The 25,406-nt window shown below is 38.0% G+C and overlaps 1 protein-coding gene across 10 annotated transcripts in view; it reads right to left on the bottom strand.

Annotated features, from left to right (window-relative positions):
- Nucleotides 1-25,406, bottom strand: part of UTRN (utrophin) — a 460,160-nt gene that overhangs the window by 306,132 nt on the left and 128,622 nt on the right. For 9 of the 10 annotated variants that reach the window (XM_033093589.1, XM_033093581.1, XM_033093608.1 and 6 more), the window contains 8 exons: nt 23,528-23,651; nt 19,484-19,571; nt 14,235-14,476; nt 13,918-14,098; nt 11,334-11,479; nt 10,430-10,642; nt 1,151-1,264; nt 340-495 (listed from right to left, as the gene is read on the bottom strand). In XM_033093589.1, coding sequence (XP_032949480.1) covers nt 340-495; nt 1,151-1,264; nt 10,430-10,642; nt 11,334-11,479; nt 13,918-14,098; nt 14,235-14,476; nt 19,484-19,571; nt 23,528-23,651 — 1,264 coding nt within the window. The remainder of the gene's footprint in view (nt 1-339; nt 496-1,150; nt 1,265-10,429; nt 10,643-11,333; nt 11,480-13,917; nt 14,099-14,234; nt 14,477-19,483; nt 19,572-23,527; nt 23,652-25,406) is intronic. The other variant, XM_033093648.1, reaches the window with a different exon arrangement.

Here is a 25,406-nt window from a genome sequence, read left to right as displayed (position 1 = left end):
ATCCATAGCTTTTTCTTCCAAGGCCATCTATAATCCATCCCCACCTACCTTTAGACCTCAAATCTTACCCTTCTCCCATCCACTAACTCCTTTCTTCACTCAATGCCTGTCCTGTGCTTTATTAAACATGTCAAGCTCATTCCCACTAAAGAGCCAAAATGCACAGTTAGTACCCTTCGTTAATTTTTTTTTTTAATTATCTATTTCTTAGCCCAAACTGCCACCCATGCTGTAGTTAGTATAATATAAACCACTATTTTTTCTAACTCCATGGGCTGTACAATCATTTTAATCTATCGATCTCTTAAAAACCACAGACAGTAAAGTTGAAAAATTTACCTCCTTGCTAAATTTCTCCAGCTGGGTTTGGTAGTCAACTAGTTTTGTCTGCACCCGCATTTTGATTCCAGCAACAGGACAACTTCGAAGGTTAGTCTCTATTTCCTTCATGTCTTTCAGAGATGACTCGATTGTTTCTAGTTCGTTAACAAATGTCTGAACACAGAAAACAAGCCCTTGTTGAGTTCATTCCCACAGAAGCGTATGTCATAGTTATAGTTTATCTGCTTTTATCCCTGCAAATATTACCAGAACAGACTGCTTTGGAGTCAAAACTTTTAACTACTTCAGAAACATTATGCCTCAAGGAATTCATTTCATCTAGGTACTTCATATAGCCATCTGTCAAATTAGATTGGAAATACCTGACTCTTAGCAGGAACTAGCACTTTTAATTAATTTAGAGAAGCCTAATGATGTCACCAAATATATAAATTGCATGCAGTATTACTGGCAAATTTCATTTGCTAAATATGTGTTTCCTAATGTCTTACCATGTGGGACAATAAGAGCAATATACAATTGGTAATTATGACACTAAGATTGTCATCGTAACATAAAATAGCAGCTCCTAATGAACTAAAATTGCTCTCGTTCTATATATCCAAAATCCTATTATCATGGCCAAAAATAAAATATAATCAGTCATTTTTTATTAACTATAAAGCCAAAAAAGGTTTCTGATGACAGATATTTTATCTAGGTTTATCACCATGTCATATTGTTACAATGTTAATAATAGCACCAAATAATAAAGGAAAGAAGAACATGTAATTTATTACAATAGGTTCCCTAGATCAGCAGGACTCACCGAACATTGGTCCAGCTGCCTTTGTAGCCCTTCGGCATCCCCTTGGACAGCCTGTTCTTTCATTAAGAAGTCTTTCACATCGTCCACCCACTTCTCAATGACTTTCGAATCAGCCTAAATCAAGCACAATAACAAAGGGGGATATTACTCAGTGACATTCAACCTACAACATCTCAAAATCTATTGCTACTGGAAAAAAGACAGTTTTTCAAAACTTTGATAGCATCATTTTCATTTACTTGATTTCTTTTCTGAAATCTCCCAACTTTGAAAATACTGATTTTCTTCACGATTGACTAAAACTTCATGGGATGACAGTTTAACAATCATTCTAAAACGTCAAAAACTTCTCCAGTGAACCAAGCTATTTTGCTTAAATGTGAGCAATATCTATGATTAAAAATTCAAATTACAGAAAATCAATGCTTTAACAGGTATAATCAGCTAAAAACCTTTTGTTCTCATATAATTTAGAACAAATTTTCTCCTAATTAGCTACTCAGAGTAGGAAGAAATAAATAGCATAGTAGAGGGAATGCAGTAGATTGTTCTTAGCTCTGGTGTTTGATGCCTAGATATCTGAGAGCCCAGGACCGTCTGCTGCCCAGCTCCATTCCTTCGTCCAACATTTACTAGTCACCCACTATAATCTGGTTCTGTATATGGTGCTGGGAGGTCAAAAACAAATGAGAAACATTTTGCAGAGAGAAAGAGACTTCAGAGAGGCAGCAACATGAGAACTGGCCCTTAAAGAATACAAATAAGTAGGTCCAACTTCATCTCCAATACTGGAGTAAAGTAATGGTCAGTTCTTTCCAAGGCCTCCCATTCCCTCAGTAGTCAGTCTGATTTGTGAATTTCCCTTGCATTAAGCTGAATTTGTTTCCTTGTACCTTCCTCAATTCTTTGCTTCTCCCATATCTCCAGAAACAAATTAAGTATCTTGTTCAAAAAACTACCTTCAGATTTGTAGGCAGCCACCATGTCTTCCCTGAGTTTTCCATTGGTTAAATATTCCCAAATCCTTCCATGATAGCTCTAGAACATATCCAGCTGTTCCACTCACCGCTCTGATCAATATGTTTTGGAAACTCCATCAATTTTTTAATGTCCTTATAATATGCCACTCAGAACTAAGCATTCTTATCCTTATAATGTTGGAATGAATGACAACAATGGACTCTAACTGGTGTTTCACATACGGGTAATTACATTCATAAAATACCATCTAAAATTAAGTTTTATATTTCTTATTGTAGGGCTGGTTTTTATTTTTTGGGGGGGGGTTTTTGGCTTTTTTTGTCCATTTATAGGTATATTATTCATAATATTATGGTTAGCGGAACACTAAATTTCCCATAACTACATCAAAATTACATGTCCTCTATCTCATATTGCTCCGTTAACTTCTGTCATAAACTCAGGATTTGATATTTATAAATATTAAATTTTGTCTTGTTATGTTAACAATAATAGTTAACAATATACAATAAAAAGCCAACAAAATGATTTGATTCTTTTTTTTGGGGGAGGGGTTAGATTGTTTTTTTGTTGTTATTGTTGGGTTTGGGGATTTTTTTCAGGTGGAAAATAAGGCCAATGACAGTGCCTACCTGAGCATTCCCCCATACAGACACCATGTCATGCATTAACCAACCAACTTTCGGCTTAGTTTTCAAAATGTGGGAATCTACGTTATCCTAGCATCTAAATAGCTTTCCACCTCCTTCTCATAAGGTTACAAGAGATTTTCTCAAATATGTTACTGAAATCAAGACTTGCCAAAAATGGAAGGTTGTAGCATTGTTTAAGCTAAATGAGCATACATGAAATATGAGACTATGTAACAATCTAGTATCCCTTCTCCATAAAGTAAATAAAGGAAAGCAGTACTTGAAGGAAATGAATCTGGGCAAACTGATTCGTGGTATCCATGTTGATTCCTAGTGACGAGCACATTCTTTGTTAAGCACATATAAGATCTCTGGTTGGTCATTTACCTACAGCCAGAGACTGATATCAATCTTACTTTAGGTCTTTAGCATCCAGAAAATAATCCCCCCTGCCCCCCTTAATTAGGACATTCATCCACCTCCGTTTTTCTGGTTATTTCTCACGAAATGCATAAATGTGACCTTGAGATCACGGGTTAAAATCTCGTTACTTGGGATGCAGCTTTTGGCATCTGAATGATCTGTGTAGATTTTGTGTCTAACTCAAAGGTCAGGCTCTACCGCACTCTCAATAATGACCATTCTACACTTTCTAGTTTGCATTCTCTGAGGGGGAGGGAAGCAAAAAGTGCTTATACCTCTGGTTAGGCCTTTCTGTCTCTATTAGTATTACCCACTCTGTGCAAACACTTCCTCATCCCCCCTAATTCCAACACAGCTTTGAAAGCCCTTTTAGTGCCATTGAGCACTTTCCTCACGCTTCCTGTCTGTCACTCTTCTCACAGGCCCATGCTACTCTTACCCTGAAGTATTATTTTAATTGGTGCCATATCTCGTCCATGTGTTTGCTCCAGAATGCTAAGATCTAATCACAGAAGACTGCTTCGGAAGACATGGTCAGGGCAGGACGGGGTGGGATGTGCAAAAGAGAGGAAAAGTATGAAAATATCAATAGAGTTCAAGAAGAACTTCTTTTATCTGCCCATTGAACTTGCTGCCACTTTTTGCACTATTAATCTCCACGCTGAACTTCTTAAGAATTCACGGCAGCATTACTGCTGTCTAACTGGGCGATTCATTAAATCTAGTCTTGAATAAAAAAAACTGACAGCCTCCCAGAACAAGGCGTTTTGACATTTCTATGGAAGCATTATATTCCAAGGAAGTTTTCATCACACTCAGCCTTAACTGAAATCAGAAGCCTCAACAATCTCAGTCATTGGCATCTGAGAGGAACTTTTATGACATCCACCCCCTCCGTTCGTCCCTCTCCCAGACACACTCCTGTGAGCAAACGCAATTCACAGGCTCCTGTTCTCTCTCTCTCTTACACTTCAATATGAGAAAAAAGAGGAAAGCCACACACACAGACAAGCCATGGACAGCAATCGATCACGCCCACAGAAATAAAAGGAACCGACAGGAACCTGCAAAGCTGTTTTCACTACTAAAAATCCTGCTCATCATCCTGACCACGCAGAATTCTAGAAGAGGAGTTGTGCCCCATGAAACCAAAGACTGAATTCCAAACTCGGCCCCTGATCAGCCATGAGGCCTTAAGAAACTAATTTCTCTTGGAGCCTCAGAAGCTCATCTATCGAATAAGAATAATAACAACTACCTTGCCAGGTTGTTCTGAAAAACAAAGACAATGTTTGGACAGGGCCTGGTCCAGAGCAGGCATGCAATCACTGGTAGCTATTATTACTAAGATCTACAAAGCCACGTTCTTTATTACTAAGATTAACCCCATAAAAAGAGTTACTACTTCCAAGTTCTGGTGTTTATTCCCATCAGAGACTCCCCAGGAATCAGCATCCAGGGTGTCTATGTTTGTATAAGCGTCAGGTTTTCATGCCTGCGGACATTAATGCTTGTTCTATCATATAACTGTTTAAAAATAATTGTTTCAAAGAGCTATAGCTTAGGTTACTTCTGACTACAGTTTGCTGAATTCAGCTCAGCAGAAGGACCCCAAGTAAATGAGGGAAAGCCCAACTTTAGAAATGCCTGCTGGCAGATTCACATAAAATCCCCACCCTAAAGCCCCACCTTGTGGAAAGCATTACTAGGTCACTAAAATCAATCCTAAATACCACGTTGGGGCAGGAGATAGGGAGCTCTCTCTGTCCTCAGCATCTCCTCTTTCCTTGGAAGGGAAAGATTGTCTCAAACCACTTGTAACAATGTTTCATGTGCTTTAAAAAAAAAAATACCAAAAGTCTTGGTTCATCTTTCAGCCAGTCCTACAGCAAAGAGGTTACCAAGAAAGTGAAAGTGATCACATGCAGAGTTTCTCTGTCCATTTCAAAATCACTGAGCTGATACATTGGTGAGTTTCTAATATACAATGAGTACTTTTTTCTCCACATCCATCCATTTACAGAATGAATACATATTAACATGAATATAGGAATATATACATTAGATGGGGTCATTTCTAACATTCTATCTTCTTTGGGGGACCTCAGTTCTTTGAAAAATTATTAATAAATTTCTAAAATAAATGTCTGTCATTATTTCACATAAAAAAATATACACTGCAAGTACTAATTCAGGGCAGCCATTTCCCACTCATATTTATACTCAAAATTCTCAAACAAATATAAAATGATTAATATGGTAGTTTCGAAAAACCGAAGCATCAAGTATTCTAGTTTAGAAGAGCAAAATTCTAATTGACCATTACTGCTCAAAAGCATTGATCTGTCAGCATTTTGGATGGGTGACACCTGCTGTTGGGTCATGGAAAAGGAATGCAAGGTTATTAAAACAATTCCTTTGCCCTGTCACAGCCCATGTCCCAGCCCAGCCCCTGAGCTAAAGATGGAGGAAATCTGAAGCTCTGGATTTCAGACAATAAGATTCCAAGGTGCATGACTACCTCCCGAGATTGTGTTTACAGCTCAATTCTTGGCATTTCATTTTGCTTCTCCCCCATTTGTTGGAATGTCCACAGCCCTTTAAGCAGTCAATTTCTAACCCGAGACACAGGCAACAAGAACTGTGAAACCAGAATTAAAAGAGTAACGTAAAGTAACGGGGTTTCTATTTTGTTTGGTTTTATAATATTCATTAACCTCAAAAACACCCTTTAAAAAGTGTTGCCTCATTCAGTATGGAAGACTAGCAATGACATCGCTACTACATTTCTTTACCTGAAACTGACAGAATTCTTAAATCTGAGGTTTAGAATGCACCAATATTCCCTTTAATGAAATACGTAAAATGCATTCAAAATGGGGGTGGGGGGAACCTTATGGGATAACTTATATGTTACCTCAAAAGAGTTAAATCATCCATACTGCATATTACTCTCTTAGAAAGTATTTACCATTGTGTTTTCACCCTAAAATGCTTTCCAAACTGATTGCAAACCCTGGTCCTGAGCTTCTCACTGCCCCAGCATGTCCCTTCCACACTGGGGCACAGCACAGCACGTCTGTTCTGGTGACCATTCAGCAATTGAAGGAAGGTATGTGACTACACAGGTGTCCCGCCGTTTAGAACAGCCAGGCATTTAGATCTTCATAGCTCCCACCTCACCAGAAGAGGTACGAGTGGGTAAGATGCCTGACGGTCCCTTCAAAGCGGTTCCATTCACATCCGCTTTCTCACTGTGTGCCAGACGAGGTTCCGACTGGCGGAGGAGACTCACAGGTCCAGCCATCAGAAAGGTTGGCCTGAGGTGGGGTTATTGCAAAGGTGAAAACTTCCCACAGAGGAAGGGAAATTAGCTGCGGGCATGGTGGTCAGCCGACGGAAGACTGCTTGTAGAAGAAGCTTCCTCTTAAAGGATGGTGAGCATGAGCAGAGAAGAGGAGGACGTAAATTGCTAACAAGTAAGGGACATTTCCACAGAAGCAATTGTCCAGGGTGGTCTCTGGGACCCAGCATGGTGCGTCCCAGCTCAGCTCACAGGGGAGGATGCAGGCAGGGCTTTGGGGCAAGGAAGGGGCAGGAGCTACCAGACCTTTGAGAAAAACACTTTGTATCACCGTGGCAAAGACAACCAGAGCCTTTCCAGAAGTGTCACTTGGGCACCAGTGTGGACGATGAATTCAAGAGGGAGGAGATTAGAAGCAACAGTCAGATTTAAAGGGTAATGAGATTGTCAGGCAAGAGGTTACATGAGAGTCGAAACACAGCAGGAAGGGGCTGGTAGAGGGGTCCGAAGAGGCAGGAGTGGTGATGAATATAAGACAGAGATTTGTGTGGGCCTTAGGGGTAGTTTCCTGATTCTGCGGTTATACCACACTGTAGGAGATCTTGAAAAGCAAAAGAAAATCATAGGAAATATCTTGCAGTCCCTGAATCCAAAGATATTATTCATGGAGATAGCAGCCTCTTAAGATTTTATAATATTTAATCCCCATAAGTCATAAGAAAATCATGTCAGTAAAATCAATGATAACAAATGACCTTCCTCGTGTAGTTTTAAATGTTTTGCTGCCTGAAAGAAGTGAGAGGACTTTCCATGAAGTAATTTTAATAGTACCAATTAACATTTTAATTAAGTGCAGGAATTGGGGTGATTACATGGGCATGGAATAGATAAAAAAGAAAAACTGAAGAATGTATTTGAGCACAGGGACACTGTGATTAAGTGCACACAGGTCCAATCTCCACCTGTGCAAAAGGAACCAGTGGGTAGACAAAGGAAATGGAGGCACATAAGGAAAACACTATTTGCCAACAAATAACAAAAGAACTAAAATTTGCACACAAATAACATGATCACCCTACTTGTCAGGATGGTAGGAAAAAAGTAAGCCCATAGCTATGAAAATACTTTCAAAGTTTCAACGTGCTGTGTCAGGAAAGGCATTATTATTTTGAATAAAGAAAATTCACACTCCAAGCAGATGCATTTTTGAGTATTATCTATTCAAATGTCCTTCTTGGAGTTCCACTAGCATTTGTTCTTATTAGCGAAGAAAAAAATGATTAGAATTAGTAATATTCGTGAACTTTCCTTTTTACTGTGAATATGTTAACCTCCAGCAAGAAACACTGCTAATGTTAGCTGCCTCCAGGAACGGAAGTGGTATTGGGGAAGAAAGAGGAATTCTAAATGTTCACTCTAAATGCTTCTTTATTATTGAATTTCTCTGATGAGTAGTATTTATGTATTACTTATATAATTCAAAATGCATTTTACAAATAAATAGGTCAACCACTTCGTTCCTCAGAAACCTCCTCATAAAATGGCGCTGAATCAAAAATCTACTATCCTCATGCTTAAAGACAAATAGAACTTAAATGCCTAAAAACATTCTAAATCAGATAATTCAAAAAGGGAAAACAATGCTAACCTGACAATGAATATCTATTGTAATTATCTTAGTGGGGAGGTGCAGGTAGATTAAAAGTTTTCCTAAATGAATTGTACATAATTATGCAACAACCAATTCCTTCAAAGTGAATAAAGGAGTAAAAGTGCTCCTTAGAATTAAAAAAAAATGTGTATTTCCATAAAGAAGGTGCACAAGTAGGGAATACAGACACTGTCAACAATCTTGTAGTTAGGACACAAACAGTAAACCAAAAACAACTGGACATCACAATTCTATAATAACAAAAGGAAAAAATCTATCCAGATGCACGTGTTTGATGTGGTTTATTTTTAATGGCAATAAATGTAGCATGCACTCCAACTGGCCACTTTAGGTGCCTGAGTTTGCTACACTAGTAACAACCCACTAAAGCCTAAAGTCGGATTACTGTAACCACATGACTCTCTTTTGTGTTTCGAAGAACAGTTATTCTCTTTAAATTCCATATTAAAACATTGACACACATTTAGCTAACCCTAACATACACTTTTAAGAGTCAAAAGATTTCCCTAACTATATCTCAGACTTACATTTGAAAACAAAACAATGCTCTTTGGAAAGGAAGGGAAACAGTTAATCCAGCACTGCTCAATCTTGGGACTATTGACTTTTGGGGCCAAAACAATTCTTTGGGGCTGTCTTGTGCATTGCAGGATGTTTACCTGCCACTGGGGCCTCTCCCACTAGATGCCAATAGCACCTTCCCTCCCCCCACAGTTGTGACAACCACAAACATCTCTATACATTAACAAATGTCCTGCGGTCGGGGGAGGGGGGAGAGCAAACTGCCTCCAGTTGGGAAGCACTGATAATCCAATGCTTGGCTCATAACCAAAAATTTTAGAATCATGAATAAGGGTAAGTCTGGTTTTTAAAGTTGGAAAGAATTACAACTGAAAACAGACAAGGGGGAAGTGAATCCACTCACAAAGTTAAATGACTCAAAAATACATAGCTACACATGAAACACTCCTCTTCAAAAGTAATGGTTTATTCTGAGAGCTCAGTGTAGAACTGCAGCTTATACTTAGAGAAAACCACTTCCTTTCAGTACCACAAAGCGGGAAAACACACACACACACACACACACACACACACACACGCACGGAGCTATCTTTATTCTCCTCCTGGTCATTCACTGTCCATTGGCTCCTGGATGAAAGAGCTTCCCTCCAAGCTCATTAGTCACCAAGGTCATCTTTCTGGATCCCTTCACGCTGACCTGTACAGTCTACCTGCCCTCTTCTACCACATCTTTGATTTTGAAAACATCATTCTCAATAATTTTCTTTTTTCATTTTCAATCTTTTCACTTTTTTAGCAACATCCTTTACACAAATTCTCCTGGGATCTAAATCCAAATATATAATCTCTTACATATGTTCTCTTGGGATCTATATATATATATATATATATATATATATATATATATATATTTCCAAATCTAAATCTCCAATTACTAATCTTCATTTCAGTCATTGAAAAATATTTATTGAATGCCTTCTCCGTGCCAGGCACTGTTCTAGAAGTACATCTTAGGATACCTCGTTGCAAAACAACACACACAAATGGCCAAGGTCAGGCGGCTATGGGAGGACAGGGAGCCTGTGGGCGGGGAGGGGGATAGGCTCAGTTTTCAGCCAGACCTTTCCGACTGGAAAACCAGGTGATTTGGAAACTCCACTTCTCCAACTTCCTCACAGGTATAAGGTAAAAATCCTGACTGCCTTTTACCCCTTTCTCCTGTGTCCTTATGTTTATCATTTGCTCTGGAATTTTATCACTGCTTCATCTGTTGACATTTTCAGTTGTAGCAAAAGCTCCTATTTCTGACTTTTCATGCACCTCAAATCACCTGCTTTTCCAATCTGACACTGTTTGTTGATGGCCCAACTCAGAATTTTCAACTCCAAATGTGTAAAACCTTAAAAAAAAAACAGCTTCAAGGACTAACCTATCTGCTACTTCCTGGGCAACTTCTACCGCTCTCAGTTACCACTGAAGCCTAGTCACCAGTCTGTGTATCGTGCATACTTCTCATCCCTGAAACATTATTTTGACCATTTAAGCAGTTTTCCCTTATCTCTGTGCTCTCCAGCACCCTAAAAGTATGTCTTTGATAAGCAACTTATAAATCCGAACTTAAGTACATAACAAATGTGGGACTAGCAAGAAGGCAAAACGGTCACACAACAGATATTAAAGCCTTGCAGGATAACTACTATTTTACCCTGTAATAAACCTATACTCCTAATAGCCTCTGGGTTTACCTCAAAAGTTCTGAGTTTGGGCGTAATTTCTTCAAGCAAATGCAGATCTTTGGAAACCTTGACCTTTAGTTTGTTCCACTTTCCTTGAACTTCATTAAATTCTTGATTATACATCTTTTCTACATCTGCTGAAACGTTTTCCCCCAAAGCCTTTGTTTCTTCTGCAAGTTTATATAAAGTAGGTTTCTGATTCTCAAGGAATTCATCAAGGGCCTGGAAAAAAAATTTTTAAGATTAAAAATATGCATAACAATTTGCCTGTACATATGTACTAATATGAGTTACACATAGGCAAAAGTCATTTTTTAAAAAGCATGTAATGAAAAAAGAACTGTGAAAAACTCATGGGGAAAAAAAAGAAAAAAAGAAAAAAAATAAAAACAAGCATAGTCCAAAATGGGAAGGCTCTCCCTTCATGACTTGTATGTGGGCCAGATGTAATCCATTCTCTGAACTACAAACCCCTGGCACAGCACGCCAGGCAGGACTCAGTGTGTAGTCCTCACTGGATGACCTGTTTTATCTCATGAAACAGTTCAGAGCCTCTATCCTAAATGCCCAGGGAAGCATTTTTATTCAACATAGAAAAACAACAATACATCCATTCAATTGATATTTTTCATTTTATTACAGATAGTTTAGTAGATTATGAACAAGTTGAGAATTTTAACCTCCTTACAATAGGAGGAAATGTGGTTTTATTGTCTTAAAATGCTTAATATAATTTTCTTTTAGCTTAGGTGCTACCCTATAGTAACTAACCTTCAAACTTTAAGGAATTTTTGACCAGTTTTGACTGATAGTGACAAATATATTTCTAAATAGTTGAAAAAAATATTTCCAAATACGTGATGTGGTATATTAGAAATGATTCTAGATTTCTAAAACCTAAAATACAGATTACCTTTTTTTCTTGCAGGGCTTTCTCCACCTTTGCAAGATCGTTCAAGACATTCAAAGATGTCTGGGCGTTATTTTCTGCATCATTTAGCACATCTTTCACTGTTTGTAATGTTTCCAAATACGCATTTCCAGGTTGGCTTTTCAATTCTGTTTATTTGAAAATACTTAGTTTGAGAAAACAATGTTAGGACCCTATAGGATCATATATACCATTAATCTTCCTTATATAATAAGTGAATTCTAATACATAAGAAGTTAAACTACACAATTAAAATTAAAAAGGGTCCCTGTTAGTTACTAAAACCATCCAATTGTTATTTCTGAGAGCCAGACAGTGACTTCATTCCCACAGATGTTGATATTTGAAATATTAACTAACCCACTCTCATTTGTCTTCATTTTGTCATGATGAAAAGTCTCTCTGAAGATGGTACTACAATGTTCCTTTTGTCTCATATAATCTCTTTTTCCCCCAGTAGCTACACAAAGAATAAAAGGAAACAAAGATCCCTTCAACCAGTCTTCCTCTAAGCTGAAGCATACAAACTGCTATCTACAGTGTGGTGGACATTATATAAACATCTAGCCAGGCTGCTGCCAAGTACTCTGAGAAATACTGACTGCAAAAGCCAGCTGAAATGATGTTTATTTCACCTACGAACATGAAAATCACAGACAAGCAACACTGTGTGGAAAAGAAGCAAGCTCATCTGAAGCACAAAACGATGAAATCAACCAGCAACAAAAGTTAAGAAACTGGGGGCTAGCCCGGTGGCTCAAGCTGTTAGAGCTCCATGCTCCTAACTCCGAGGGCTCTTGCTGGTTCGATTCCCACATGGGCCAGTGGGCTCTCAACCACAAGGTTGCCAGTTCAATTCCTCGAGTCCCACGAGGGATGGTGGGCAGCGCCCCCTGCAACTAAGATCGAACATGGCACCTTGAGCTGAGCTGCCACTGAGCTCCCGGATGTCTCAGTTGGTTGGAGTGCGTCCTCTCAACCACAAGGTTGCCGGGTCAACTCCCGCAAGGGATGGTGGGCTGCGCCCCCTGCAACTGGCAACGGCAACTGGACCTGGAGCTGAGCTGCGCCCTCCACAACTAAGACTGAAAGGACAACAACTAGAAGCTGATCGGCACCCTCCACAACTAAGATTGAAAGGACAACAACTTGACTTGGGGAAAAAAAAAAAAGAAGTCCTGGAAGTACACACTGTTCCCCAATAAAGTCCTGTTCCCCTTCCCCAATAAAATCATAAAAAAAAGTTAAGAAACTGGCAGCATTAGCCACAACAGGCAAAAGGTGCAAATAACCCAAATGCCCGTCAACAAGTGAATGGATAACCAAATGTGGTATATATACACAATGGAATATTATTCAGCCTTAAAAAGGAAGGAAATTCTGACACATGCTACAACATGGATGAACTTTGAGGATATTATACAAAGTGATATAAGCCAGTCACAAGAAAACAAATACGGTATGATTCTACTTATATGAGGAATCTAGAATAGTCAAACTCCTTAAAACAGAAAGTAGAATGTGGTTGCCACGGGCTACAGGGAGGGGCCAGAAATGGTGGGCTGTTGTTTAATGGGTATTACAAGATGCAAAGAGGTCTGGAGATGGGTTGCACGACACAGTGAGTATGTTTAACACTATGAACTGTATAACTAAAAATGGTTAAAATGGTAAAATTTACATTATTTTTCTCTATCACAATTAAAAACAAAAACATAAATTAAAAATATTTTTTAAATTCAGAAACTAAATGTTTAAATTGCCTATTGATCCTCGTCAAAAACAAAAGCATATTTTGTAACAATAAATAAATAAAAAGAGGTCATCTCAAACAATTCACATTCTAGGTTAACTGAATTCAATGAACTAAGAGTCCAGTGTCCAATTGCTTTTCCAGAAGAAAGGAAACATGACACATTTGTTTACCATGCACACATACAAATTCTGACAAGTCAATACACAATCTACAATTGCTATAAGTAAGGGTATAGTTAAATGTATATCTTTTTAACATGCACTACCCAGCTTTCTAATACATCACAATTCCTGACTTAAACAATAGCAAATGAGAAAAAATATACCATATGAGTGATGAGCTCTCAAATCTTTTAACAGTTAACTTTCCAAAACTAGGTTTGTTCCAAAAGTGAAAACTCCAAAATTTTTCATACTTCGAAAGAGGAACAATTTCTTTTAAAAGAACATGTTATTGCTAAAATTTGAACCATTTTAAGCAAAATGAAGTAAGTGATCATTCTTTTCATCCCTACTAGGTAATGATATTAGCTGGCCTTCTTCAATAAAAGGGAGAAACAGCATCCTTTTAAAAAGACTTAAAAATCATGATATTCTACTAACACAATTTTAAAACATGTGAAAGCTGACCATGTTTTTATAAACAAGTGTGGATCCAGGAAATAGTCTGAATGTACTTTAAGATCTGGCACAGCAGCAGGCAGAGGAAAACAGAATGAGTCTGGTCCACAACAAGTGAGTGTGCAAAAGGTCTAAATACTGGGTGTCATTTTTAAATTAAGGCCCAATGAGAGGAAGACAGTACATTTACCATTCTCTAGCTGTTGTTGATGATCCTCTAAATCCTGTTGCACAGATTGGTAGCGGCCCAGAAAGCGATCGAAACTCTGCTGGACAAAATCTGGGGCAGAAGGCCTAGACTTCAGGGCTGTGCAGCTGGCATGCACCATTTCAATTTGGGGTTGGAGGCCAAGGAGATTTGTCAATTCCCTCTACAGAAGAGAAAATATGGTCATATAACTCACTGAAGATGAACATCCTTTGTAATACTCATGATACAAGTAGCGTCTCTTTAAATACAGGACTGGGCGCAGAATTCTTTCATGTCCCGAATGGTTGTCTCTTTACCTGACAGGAGTCCTTCAAATGCGGCAAGGATGGCTGGGGAGACTCTGAGAAGGGAGTGCTTTTAACCCACTCCTCCGTTGCTTTTATGGTCCTCTCAAGTTCATCGAGTTGCTGAAAGTAAGCATTTATATCTTCCTGGAGCTGAACCGTTCTCGCCACATCTTCCAAATGCTGAGATATACTCTTCCATTCTGATACTACCTTCTCCAGAATGTTTTTTGTGTCTTCAGTAGGAAGACCTTCTACACAGACAAGAAAAATAAATAGGCATTTCATATATTATGACAGAACTTGTTTGGAATTTGTTATAAACCTTCTAACGTATTCAAACTAATGAGGCAATGTCACAAAAAATGATCACTCCCTAAGTCCCTTTTAATACAACAAAAAATTATAATGATGAAATAACATTACAAAATAAATAATATAAAATAAACATAAAATATGAATGACAACGATGAAAAATGATGACAAAGATAAAAATAACTCTTCAAATTCCTTGACCAAGGTGAGAGCGGGGGAGCTTGAAATAGTGCTTCAGGAGTCGTGTGACTATCACGAAAGGCCTATCAGTACAGCTTAGAACTTCAGCCACTGCCTTTTCTGCACATGTTTGCATCCTTGGCACCTAGCACTCTACTCGCTTCTGAGCCGGGGAAATAAAATGAACTGTCTGAAGTTGTCTGGGGCTCTGACATCAAAAAGTAGATCCTCTTCATCAAAAAAAAAGACAGCTGGCTAGAAAAACTAGGAGGCAGCTCAAGTCTTTGATGACTAAAGCACAGTGTCATATGAATTGCAAAATGAAAAGCAAGAATTCCCAGTGCTGGGAACACCCTGGTGACTGTGGGAATACTGAGCCAGCAGCCAGGCCCACGGAGCGTTTGCAAGTCTACTGGGCAGGCTACCCACAGATCAGCAAGTACCAAAGTGTTGATGCAACGGTCGGATTACCTACTTAGAGCCATGTCAGTAAAAAGTTCCATTATGTTTATGACTGACACAATTATTTTTAAGTGGGAACTCCCCAACTGTTTTATTTATTTGGGTACATTACATCCCCAGGACTTATTTATCTTATATATAATTTTGTTTATCTTACATTTTTGAGAGGTAGAGAATGTTCACAGAAGTAATTAAGTTATATATGATAGTACGTTTATCATACTCTATCCCTTAATATAAAATACCCTCAAATCATGTAAAATTAAATATGAAAAAACTATGGGAAATCTGCAAAGGAATCTTTATCTCCTGAGATGAGTGTGCACGGTGGGAAGATGGGCTTAACATCTTTACTAGTTGAGTAGGGAGGCAATAAAAGCAATTAAGCTTTGTAAATACGTTCAATTGAAGTCCAGGGTAATAAGAGCCCTAAGGGGGAAAAAAATGGTATGTAAAGCAAACAGTCACGTATGATCACAAACAATGCAATTGTAAAACTTTCTATAACACACTGTATCCACTGAAAATTAGAAATGCAAACATGACATGACATAATTTGAATATGTCACCCATGTCAGTTGCTAAAGGTCATTGTCCACCATCACACAGGTAATAGAATATTAATTAGACCTAGGCGAAATAGTCACACCACAATCATCCCTGTTAATGAGGATGATGAACAAAACAAATTACCATTTTCCTGACAAACTATCTGAGCAATGGAGATCTAGCTGTACTTCTGCCAGATCATTTCTATTCTAGGTGGCCTAAGGAATAACATCAACCACTTCATTTTTATGTCAGCATCTATGCTAAACAAGAAAGAAAATCAAGCTGGTAAATAAAACTTTTGAGATGAAAAATTATCGCTGCTCATCTAGAAAACAGGCAAGAGCTACCCACTGTACGTACTAGGTGAAACAACTTCTCCAATTCCTTTTTTTATTCACTGGCAGTATTTCACGATCCATTTATGTTGCCCTTTCAAACCAATCCTCTAAATTCAAATCTCCCTTCTCTAAGCTTGGGATAAGATAGGTGGGACCAATATCAAGTAATAATTAAAACACAATTTGTATTATATAAAAGGAAAACTGTACATTGTCTTTTAAAAGAATTGTTTTGCTCCCAGAGACCCAGAGTTATAACTTTTCTATTTCTACAGAACACCCAACTCATAGATGACTAATCAAAAGCAAAAATCAATAGTCCATCATTTTACTAATTAACAGGGATAAAATATAACCTATGCCTGTCACTTCCTCTCATTTGACTTTACCCTTTTTAATCAATCACTATTGGAATCAAGGGAAATGTTTACAAAACAATAGATCATCAGGCCTATGTACTTTGCCAGTCAGAATAAGCATCAGTTCATAAAACTACATCATCCACTTGTCCAACTACTGCGTTATACTTGTTGACAATCTCTAGGAACAAGATAAGTGAAACCAACAAAATGAGGTATAGCAGCCATCAAATGAAACAGATTATTTCATTTTAAAAACATTTTTATGTTATATGCGATATCATAAAACCTAATTCAGATGCATTCACCAGAAAAGTCTTACCAGACTTCACTGTGGTGAAATTTTTGATGGAATTAGTTTGAGGAAACCAGGGACATGACTATTTGAACATCTGTTTTACTAAAGAGTTTGATATGTTTTTCTAATTGAACTGAATCATTTATCTGCCTCCTTACTTAGGCAGACTGTGGCCAAACCACACCCTGCGAAAAACGTCCTCTATACTAATTATTGTGTTCAAGGATGTATTTTAAATTTCTAGGGGAGGAAAGAGAGGAACAGAGAGAATTACCCAAGTATGCTTTTATTTCCGTTCAACATTTCTGGTTTTATAGTAGCAGTAGGATTACTGGGACCAAGCACATGGGGAGAAGGAATATGTAATACTGTAAAAGTAGAATAACAGATAACAGGACAATGGTGGAAGAGATGCTAAAACACCATTTTTTCTCTCACTAACAAAAAGCAAACATCCTCCAAAAAAGGAGAAAATTAACCCAGAACATACAGACCCTATTCTGAACAGTGCCCCCATTTCACAGCTTCCCACCCCATCCTAAAAAATGTTAATAACAGATATGTTTTTTAACTGAACAGAATTAGGGTTCTGTAATGACTGCATTTCCAGCCCTAGCACAGCTCAAAAAAAAAAAAAATGCTAATGCACAATATAAAAAGGTTTTTTATGAAATTAAACAAGCATAAATTGGGTCACAACATTCATGCCCTCATAAAGCCACATATGAGTATAACCCTCATGATTGCACTTGATATTTTTCAAATAGCATTTTCACATAAACTCAATTTCCAGCGTATATATTTCAGGGTAGCCTATTCACAGGAAGATTTTCTGCACAAGAGTTGCAGTCAAGGAAGCAAAGAAACAAAAGAGTTAACATGACAAGCACACAAAACTACAAAAGGGCAAGGGACTCCGAGGTCTCCCAGTTCCCAATTCACTGCTATTCTCACTACCAGCCATCACCTCTCACCAGTTTCTCTCCTGGACAGTCTTCCCCACCAGTCTTAGCACTGGACTTCTACCACACCGACTAACAGCTGACACAGAAAGGAGAGTGACGTCACTTAGCAGGCTCATGAAATCACCTAAATTCACACCAGATCATGTCCGATTCCCGCATTTCAGGGTTGATGTAGAAATTAATCTGCGATAGTAACAAACCTAAATTCAACACACCACTTATTGTAACTACTGAAAGAATCAGCATGTCAGGGGAAAGCCTGGTCTTTCTGTATCTCTAGGTTTCCCCAAGTAAATACTTAGAAGAGTAATCTCCACAGGGGGGTGCCCAGAGCCAGTAACAAAGACACTTGGCAAGAGGAGATTTTTGAATGATAATACTATATTTTTTACCTTCACCAAAAAAAAGAAAGAAAGAAAAGGGCAGGGAAGAGGAAGAGAGAGGAGGGGAGGAGGAAAAGAAAAGAAAAGAAAAGAAAAGAAAAGAAAAGAAAAGAAAAGAAAAGAAAAGAAAAGAAAAGGTTACTAATAATCAATGACAGTGGTACATTTCCATTCATTTCTAAATAAATGGACATATACTAAACACATACATATTTCTGTGTCTGTGTGTATGACCCCACTCTATATACAAAATAAATCAATATTTTTTTTAAAGGCACAGGAAAACATAATTTGAAGTTTTTGAAAATGTGGTTTTCTGGGGGTGGGGGAGGGTGACTGATCCACTAGGGACACCAAAGAACTTTCTGGAGAGATGGAAATGTTCTATATATTGGTATCTGTGTGTAGGTTTGCTAAAACAGCACAGCTAAATTTCATGTATTTCAATGCAAAAAAAAATTTACTTTAAAAAGAAACCATACAAAATAATGATAATCAAGGGAGTGAGTAGAGATACAGATAATTAAGAATGGCAGAAAATTATTAATCATTGAAGCTGGGTAATTGGTACAAGGAGGCTCATTATATAATTCTACTTGTTTTGTGTATATTTACATTGTCTGTAACAAAAAGTAAAATAATAAAGATTGAAAAGTACATCTTTGACGATTCTTATCAAATTAATATGCCTAACTTAGCTTTGAGGTCTGTGGCTTTTGTCAAGGAGTGTGGCAACAGACCTCCAAAGCACTTATCATCATTGGAATAAGGAGTAGGGCTTGCAAAAAATGTCTTTCAAAGCTAGACCAAAGAAAGAATCATATGCAAAATTGCAAAGCAAATATATTAATCTTTAAACTCCCCTGAGTCGCTGGGTCTATGGCCAAAAAAAAGTTCTTAAATTCAGGTAAAAAATTCAAATGCAAATAACATCTTATCAAATTTCACTACAAAGAAATACTTGTGCCAAATTAATATAGTACACTATAAGTGATCAAAAATCAAATAACCTTAAAGAATTTACCTTAACTTCATTTTTACTGTAACTTCATTTCTCCAATGTTGCCAAAGTAAAATTTTCTTTTGCTAACCTCCTTCAAAAAATCCCCAATATATTAACCCCAAAGGAGGAGATTTTAAAATCTACTCAAGTGGATTTTAACAATTCTTGAGGTATCAGGTTTTTAAGTTTCCCGACCCTACCTAAAAGTTTTTATCTGTTTTATATAGTTAGCCTCAGCGTAAGATTTCATTTGAAAAAAAGATTCTGCCCAAAAAAAGTTTTGAAAACCACTTTTCTAGCAAAGAGGGTTAAAGTGTTAAAATATATATATGTGATTTGTCAAACTGTAAATAATATTCAATGCCACCACCTAAAAACGCATTTTTAAAAAAATCAACGGTCTCACCTTTTCCCATCTGCTCCAAGAGGATTTGTCCAGTTTGCTTTAATTCATCCAATCTGAGGCTTCTTTCTTTCTGTTCTTTTTCTATTCCCTGGAAATAAAATCCCAGTATAAAAATCTGCAAACTTTCTTCTCAATATAATGCTGATATTATTTTGAGTTTTAATGTTTAATGTCCCTCCCACATCGTCTTTATATGTTACAAAATTTACTCAAGAGAATACTGCAATAGAAAACTATGCAATTCCAGGCGACCTTCCAGAACACCACAGATGATTAAATTTTAACAGGTAAATTCAAAGAAACAATATAAAACTTTGGTTTCTTTTATAAGGAAAAAGTTATACACCATAATTATGAGTTCCTTCAAAAAGGAAATAAAGTAAACTGGTGTTTTAGATCCAGGATATCTATCAATTCACATACACAGCCTCCATATATGCCACACCCTAAAAACAACTGGTTGAGCCAAATGAGCTGAATGTGCTATGACAGAGATCACTGAACAAAAATTAACAAGAAAAGAGAAATAGTTCGAGTCTCAGTATATTTTGTTGGTGTTAAGTCTAGAGTCTACTATAAACTTCAGTCACAAGCATAATCCATATAAAACTTTTAAATAATGACAATATGCTTTAAGACTCAAACTAAAGCATTTTTTTCCTCACACATGAGAAGTGGTTCTTCATTTTAATATTTGTTTCTATGGTTTGATATTTTCAATGTTTCTATATCTCAGGGACATGTGAACTCTTTCCAGAACTCCTAAGAAAGGGCAGAATAAAATCACTGGAACACACACACGTATCTGAAATTTTTCCCACTCTTCAATCCACAATTGATAATTATCTATTAATTAACTACTCGAATAGTATGCATAATAGCACTAGCAAAACTTCTAAGCAACCCATATTACTGCAACCAGACATTCCAGAGAAGAACGCCACTTCTAAAGTCTGTACATTAGACTAAGCAAAACCACCATTTTTATAGCCAAAGATCAAGAAATAACCAAAGAGTCTAAGAAACACCATTTATTTTTGTTAAACTAAATACCAATGCAAAAAGCCACCATCAAAGTGAAGAAAACGTGTTACCTGCTTTACACAAAATGATTTTTTCCTACTTTTTATGGTGATGGTAGCCTGGACTAGAGATTCTCCATGCAGATATTACACCAGTTGGAACAAGGTTTTATTTTACTAACACAAAATTAAGCTCATCTTTCCCCCATTTTCAAGAAAAATTAGAAATTAAAGCAACTTAAATTTTCTCCATTTTACATTTTTTTCCAACCCTTTGGCATCTACTACTACTGATCTAAAACAACAAAATAAATGAACTTATAAATATTAAAGGAAAATATAGAAATTGCCAGGCATGTCTTACATAAGCATACACTATTGTTATTTTTATCCTCCCAAATATTATAGTAACCATTTCCAGATGTAAATTGTTCCTAGATGGTAGGGTGGGATTTAACTTATCAATAGTTTGTGGGACTCATTCCATAAAGATCACATTCACTTCCAAATTCCCTGCCACCTTAATGCCGTTGAGAATGGGATTGTTAAATGATCATTAATATCATCTATGGGTCTTTCAGAACTGGAAGAAGATTACGAAATGATGGCACCCAGTCCTCGTTTCTTGCTATCCCAACTCCCTGTGCTCAAGGGCTCGGATAATAGTGCTCTGACATTCCCCTTGCCCACCGTCAACATTCCCTCCTTCCATAAGACAAGAACTTGACCGAGTGCTGAAAACACAGGGTTCAATGGAAAAATTGCCCTCACCTCCTAAGCACTTGCCGCAGGCATATCAACAAATAATAACATCAGTGCGATAAGGGCTTTCACAGAGGGTATGGTGAAAGCAATATGGAAGCCAAGATGAATCACATACGTCTTCCCAGTGAGGCTAAGGGAGGCTTACTGGATAGAGGGCATTTCAGCACGTAGCACAAAGCCTTAACAAAGGGCCATTCTGGAAAACAGCACATGGTGAAGGCAGAGGAATGAGAAAAGAGTAGGAGGAGTCAGGAGGCCTGGAGGTCAGGTGGATGAACAAGAGGTAAGAAGGCCTTGCTTAGAGGAAGGGAAGCATGTCGTCTGGAAGGTCCTTGAATGCCGGGGCACTATGGCCTTTATATTTTATCCCCATCACAATGGGAAGCCATTCAATTAATTGCAAGCCCTGCCCTGGAGCTGCATGATCAGCTGTGTATTTTAGAATGATCATTGGTCACAGAAGACAAGGGCTATGAGAATTTAAGAAAGGGAGGGTAAATGGTGGAAAATGCTGCAAAGAAAACAGTTCCGATGAGAAGAGAAATCCATCCTTTGGATTTACAAACCAACAGTCAATGGTCACTTCTAAAGAAGAACAGTTACAATGGAATGATAAGGCAGAAATCAGTCTCAACTTCTCATTCCAACATTCGAAGTCGGCCAGGGTCTCACCCCAAATCACCTCCCCACCCTGAACTCTCTACTCCTTTTACACACACACCTGGCAGAAAACACAACTACGTATTGCTCCAGAGATCACAATACACTCACCCCCTCCGTATCTCTGTTCTGGGGCACCCCTGCGTGGTGTGCTCTCCCATCCAGGTGTAATCACCCTCTTTCAGTTCCAGCTCAGTGTCACCTCATGGACTTCACCAGTCCCCATGGACTTCACCAGTGCATAGAGGTGACTGCAGGCCCGGCCTCCTCTCAATTTCCATGGTACCCACCACTTTCTCACTTACATCAGCAAAACTTACACACATCCTGGTTTTTAAACATTCTCCACACTCTTTACAGACGAACTCCACTGCTGATGTAGACGGCAATACAGACTTGCTCTAGATGCCCAAATAGTTCATGAGAGGATGTACAGAGACTTAATAAACACCAAGGACATAAATCACTACAACCTCCTGTGACAACGTTCAGGAATACAACGCTCAGATGGGTACCAAGTAGCCAAGCGAAGCTCCCACACATCTCAGTCGTATTTATTTTTAAAAACTGTGTTTCCTCTCTTAAGAGACTGTGTTGAAAACATGTTGAGATTTGAAATAAAGTAATCTCCCCTTGTCCTTGGGACGTATGTTCCAAGACTCCTAGTGGACGCCTAAAAGCGCAGATAGTACCAAACTCCATATATGATGTTTCCTATACATACATACCTAACATAAAATTTAATTCATAAATTGGGCACAGGAAAGGATTAACAATAACAAATAATAAAATAGAACAACTATAGTAATATACTGTAATAAAAGTTATGTGAATGTGGTCTCATTCTCTCTCAAAATATCTCATTGTACTGTACTAACCTTTTTACTTAAAGGAAGCACCTGATAGCTTCTCTGTGGCATATGCGAATTGCCAACATCACCAGTCTTATGCTGGGGGCCATCATTAAGTAAAATAGGGGTTACTTGAACACAAGCACTGCGATATCTGGACAATCCATCTGATAACCAAGACAGCTACTAAGTGACTAACAGGGGGGTGGCCTGTGCAACGTGGAGACGCAGGATTCATGTCCCAGGCGGGACAGAGCAGAACAGCACGAGATTTCATCATGCTCCTCAGAATGGCGCACAATTTAACACTTATGAATTGTTTATTTCTAGAATTTTCCATTTAATATTTTTGGACCGGGGTTGATCATTGGTACTGCAAATAGGGGAGGACCACTGTAGTTTGCTGCATTCAGAAAGCAAAACATCTGCGTATACAGTCATCAACTGTTAGGGACCAGATTAAAATCTAATCGAGCTAAAAACAGAAATAGCTCTGTCACCATAGGAAGTGTTCCTTCCTACACATCTCAATGGTTAAGGAAGGAGGGGACATTCTTCCTTCACACAGGGATCTGCTACCAGCCAGCCTAAATCAATTCAAAATTTACTACAATGTGCTAAAAGCTACATTATGGCAACATTTATTTTACATGAAGCTTTTCTATCCTATCACATCTTTATGCCAACAGCAAATCTATCCTGATAAAATAATTTATTCACTAGTATGCTTTTGTTTTATGTTTTACCTTCAACTTCCTTTTCATTTCTGAAGTCTCTTGCATCTTCTTGTATTCTTTCATCTCTGTGGCCTGAATGGCAGTCTTTGATTTCAAAATCCAGTCCAACAGCTCTGCACTTACTGCATCAAACCTGATTTAAGATTCAGATGTTACCATTTGTAATTCATTGTTTCATTGTTTCATTTGGCTCCAGAAAGGGAGCAACCAAAACACCCATCAGGAGTGTCAAAAAACAAAACAACAAAAGGCAATCCGGAAATACAAAAACTACACAAAATATGATCAGACATTTACAATTAAAAGTATGAAAAGTGGAGTACTATTGTAATGTTAATAAAGAAAATAATTTAAAATTTTTTCAAACTTTATAAGAATTCACTTGTATTTTTATAAACTCTTATAGATTATGAAAAACACATTTGGTTAGACAATCGCAGAAAAGAACAAGTACAGACATTCCTAAAACTGATACCTTCTCTAATTCAACATGTGTTTGAGTAGAGCCCCACTATATACCAGGCACTGGTGTGGGCTCTTGACATGACAGCAATTCAGATACACTGCCAGCCCTCAGGGAGCTTCTGGTCTAGCAAGGGGGATGGGAAGTCATGGGGAATAACAATAAAAATTCACTAGGTGCTAATTCCAGGAATTCTCAGGACAGCTCCTAATCCTATCAGGGAGGGATGGCTTCTTGGAGTAAAACAGCAGCATTATGCCCGGGGGGGTTTTCCCTGAGAAGAGAGTACAAAGAAAGGAAGGCCCACACTCACACACTACAAGTATGAATAGTTAGGTCCGGCTAGAATAGTGAGTACTAGGCAGGGAGGGACCACTGAGAATGTGGCAGACAGCCACACTCACAGGTACCGGAAGGCCCTGCAGGATGGATGAAGGAGCTTGGGCTTAGCCAAAGGGCAACTGAGAACCAGCGAAGGGTTAATTTTAGTATAGGGCTGATAGGATTCTATTTATCCATTAGTGTTCACTAAGAAGAATGAACAGAAGGGAAGACCAGAGAAAACGCTGAGGTAGTAACGGGAGCCAGAACTAAAACAGTGACAGTGGGAAAGAAGAGAAGTGTACAGACTTGAGAGGCGTTGAGGAAAATCGGTCAAAACCACTGTGACAAGGAACAAGAAGAGAAATGTTCCGATTGCTGGCCATATTCTATAAGCGTTTTATGTGAATGCTTAACTCGAGGCGTCCTCACAACAACCGTATGAAGTATATACTCCTTAGTATCCCTTTCAATGATGAAGGAAATGAGCTCAGGGAGGTTTTAAAGAACTGACAAAGGTAATAAATGGTAGAGCTGGGATTCAAACCAAGGCAGTCTGTCCTCTTAACCAGCACTCTACCCACTGGGCTTCTCAAAACAACTTCTGGATAGTTTTAGGTACTTTAAGGTAAGCACAGGTTGTCGGTTGTCGTTGCTGATTCTTTTGGGAAACATAGCTTAAAGTGTTCTAACGAACTATGAATACAGACGGTGCCAAAAAAATGTATACACATTTTAAGAAAGGAAAAAACTATTGAAATTGCAAAACACTGAACAGCGCTAGCATTTATTTAACGCCATCTTTTGAGCAAACGCCATACTACACATTGCTACCGTTATTCGATTCAACTTCAAAGAGTAATACATAGATAACATCTCTTAAAATGTGTACATTTGTTTGGCAACCCTGGTATTTGTTTTTTCACCAAGGTAAATTTTCCTTGTAACTAGAGGGATTTTGTGACGCTCCAGGTAAATAACCAGGGGTCGAGATGTCATTTAAATCGTGGTTCACCTCTCCTGCATCATAACAGCAGATTCTACTTAATCTTTCAAAGAAGAGGCGCACCATTCATAGATCACACGTTTAAAATGACCTTAGAG

This window comes from Rhinolophus ferrumequinum, chromosome 3, assembly GCF_004115265.2.
Source record: "Rhinolophus ferrumequinum isolate MPI-CBG mRhiFer1 chromosome 3, mRhiFer1_v1.p, whole genome shotgun sequence".
Classification (NCBI taxonomy): domain Eukaryota; kingdom Metazoa; phylum Chordata; class Mammalia; order Chiroptera; family Rhinolophidae; genus Rhinolophus; species Rhinolophus ferrumequinum.
Note: the sequence above shows the minus strand (reverse complement) of the source record. Positions and strands in the feature narration are given on the sequence as shown.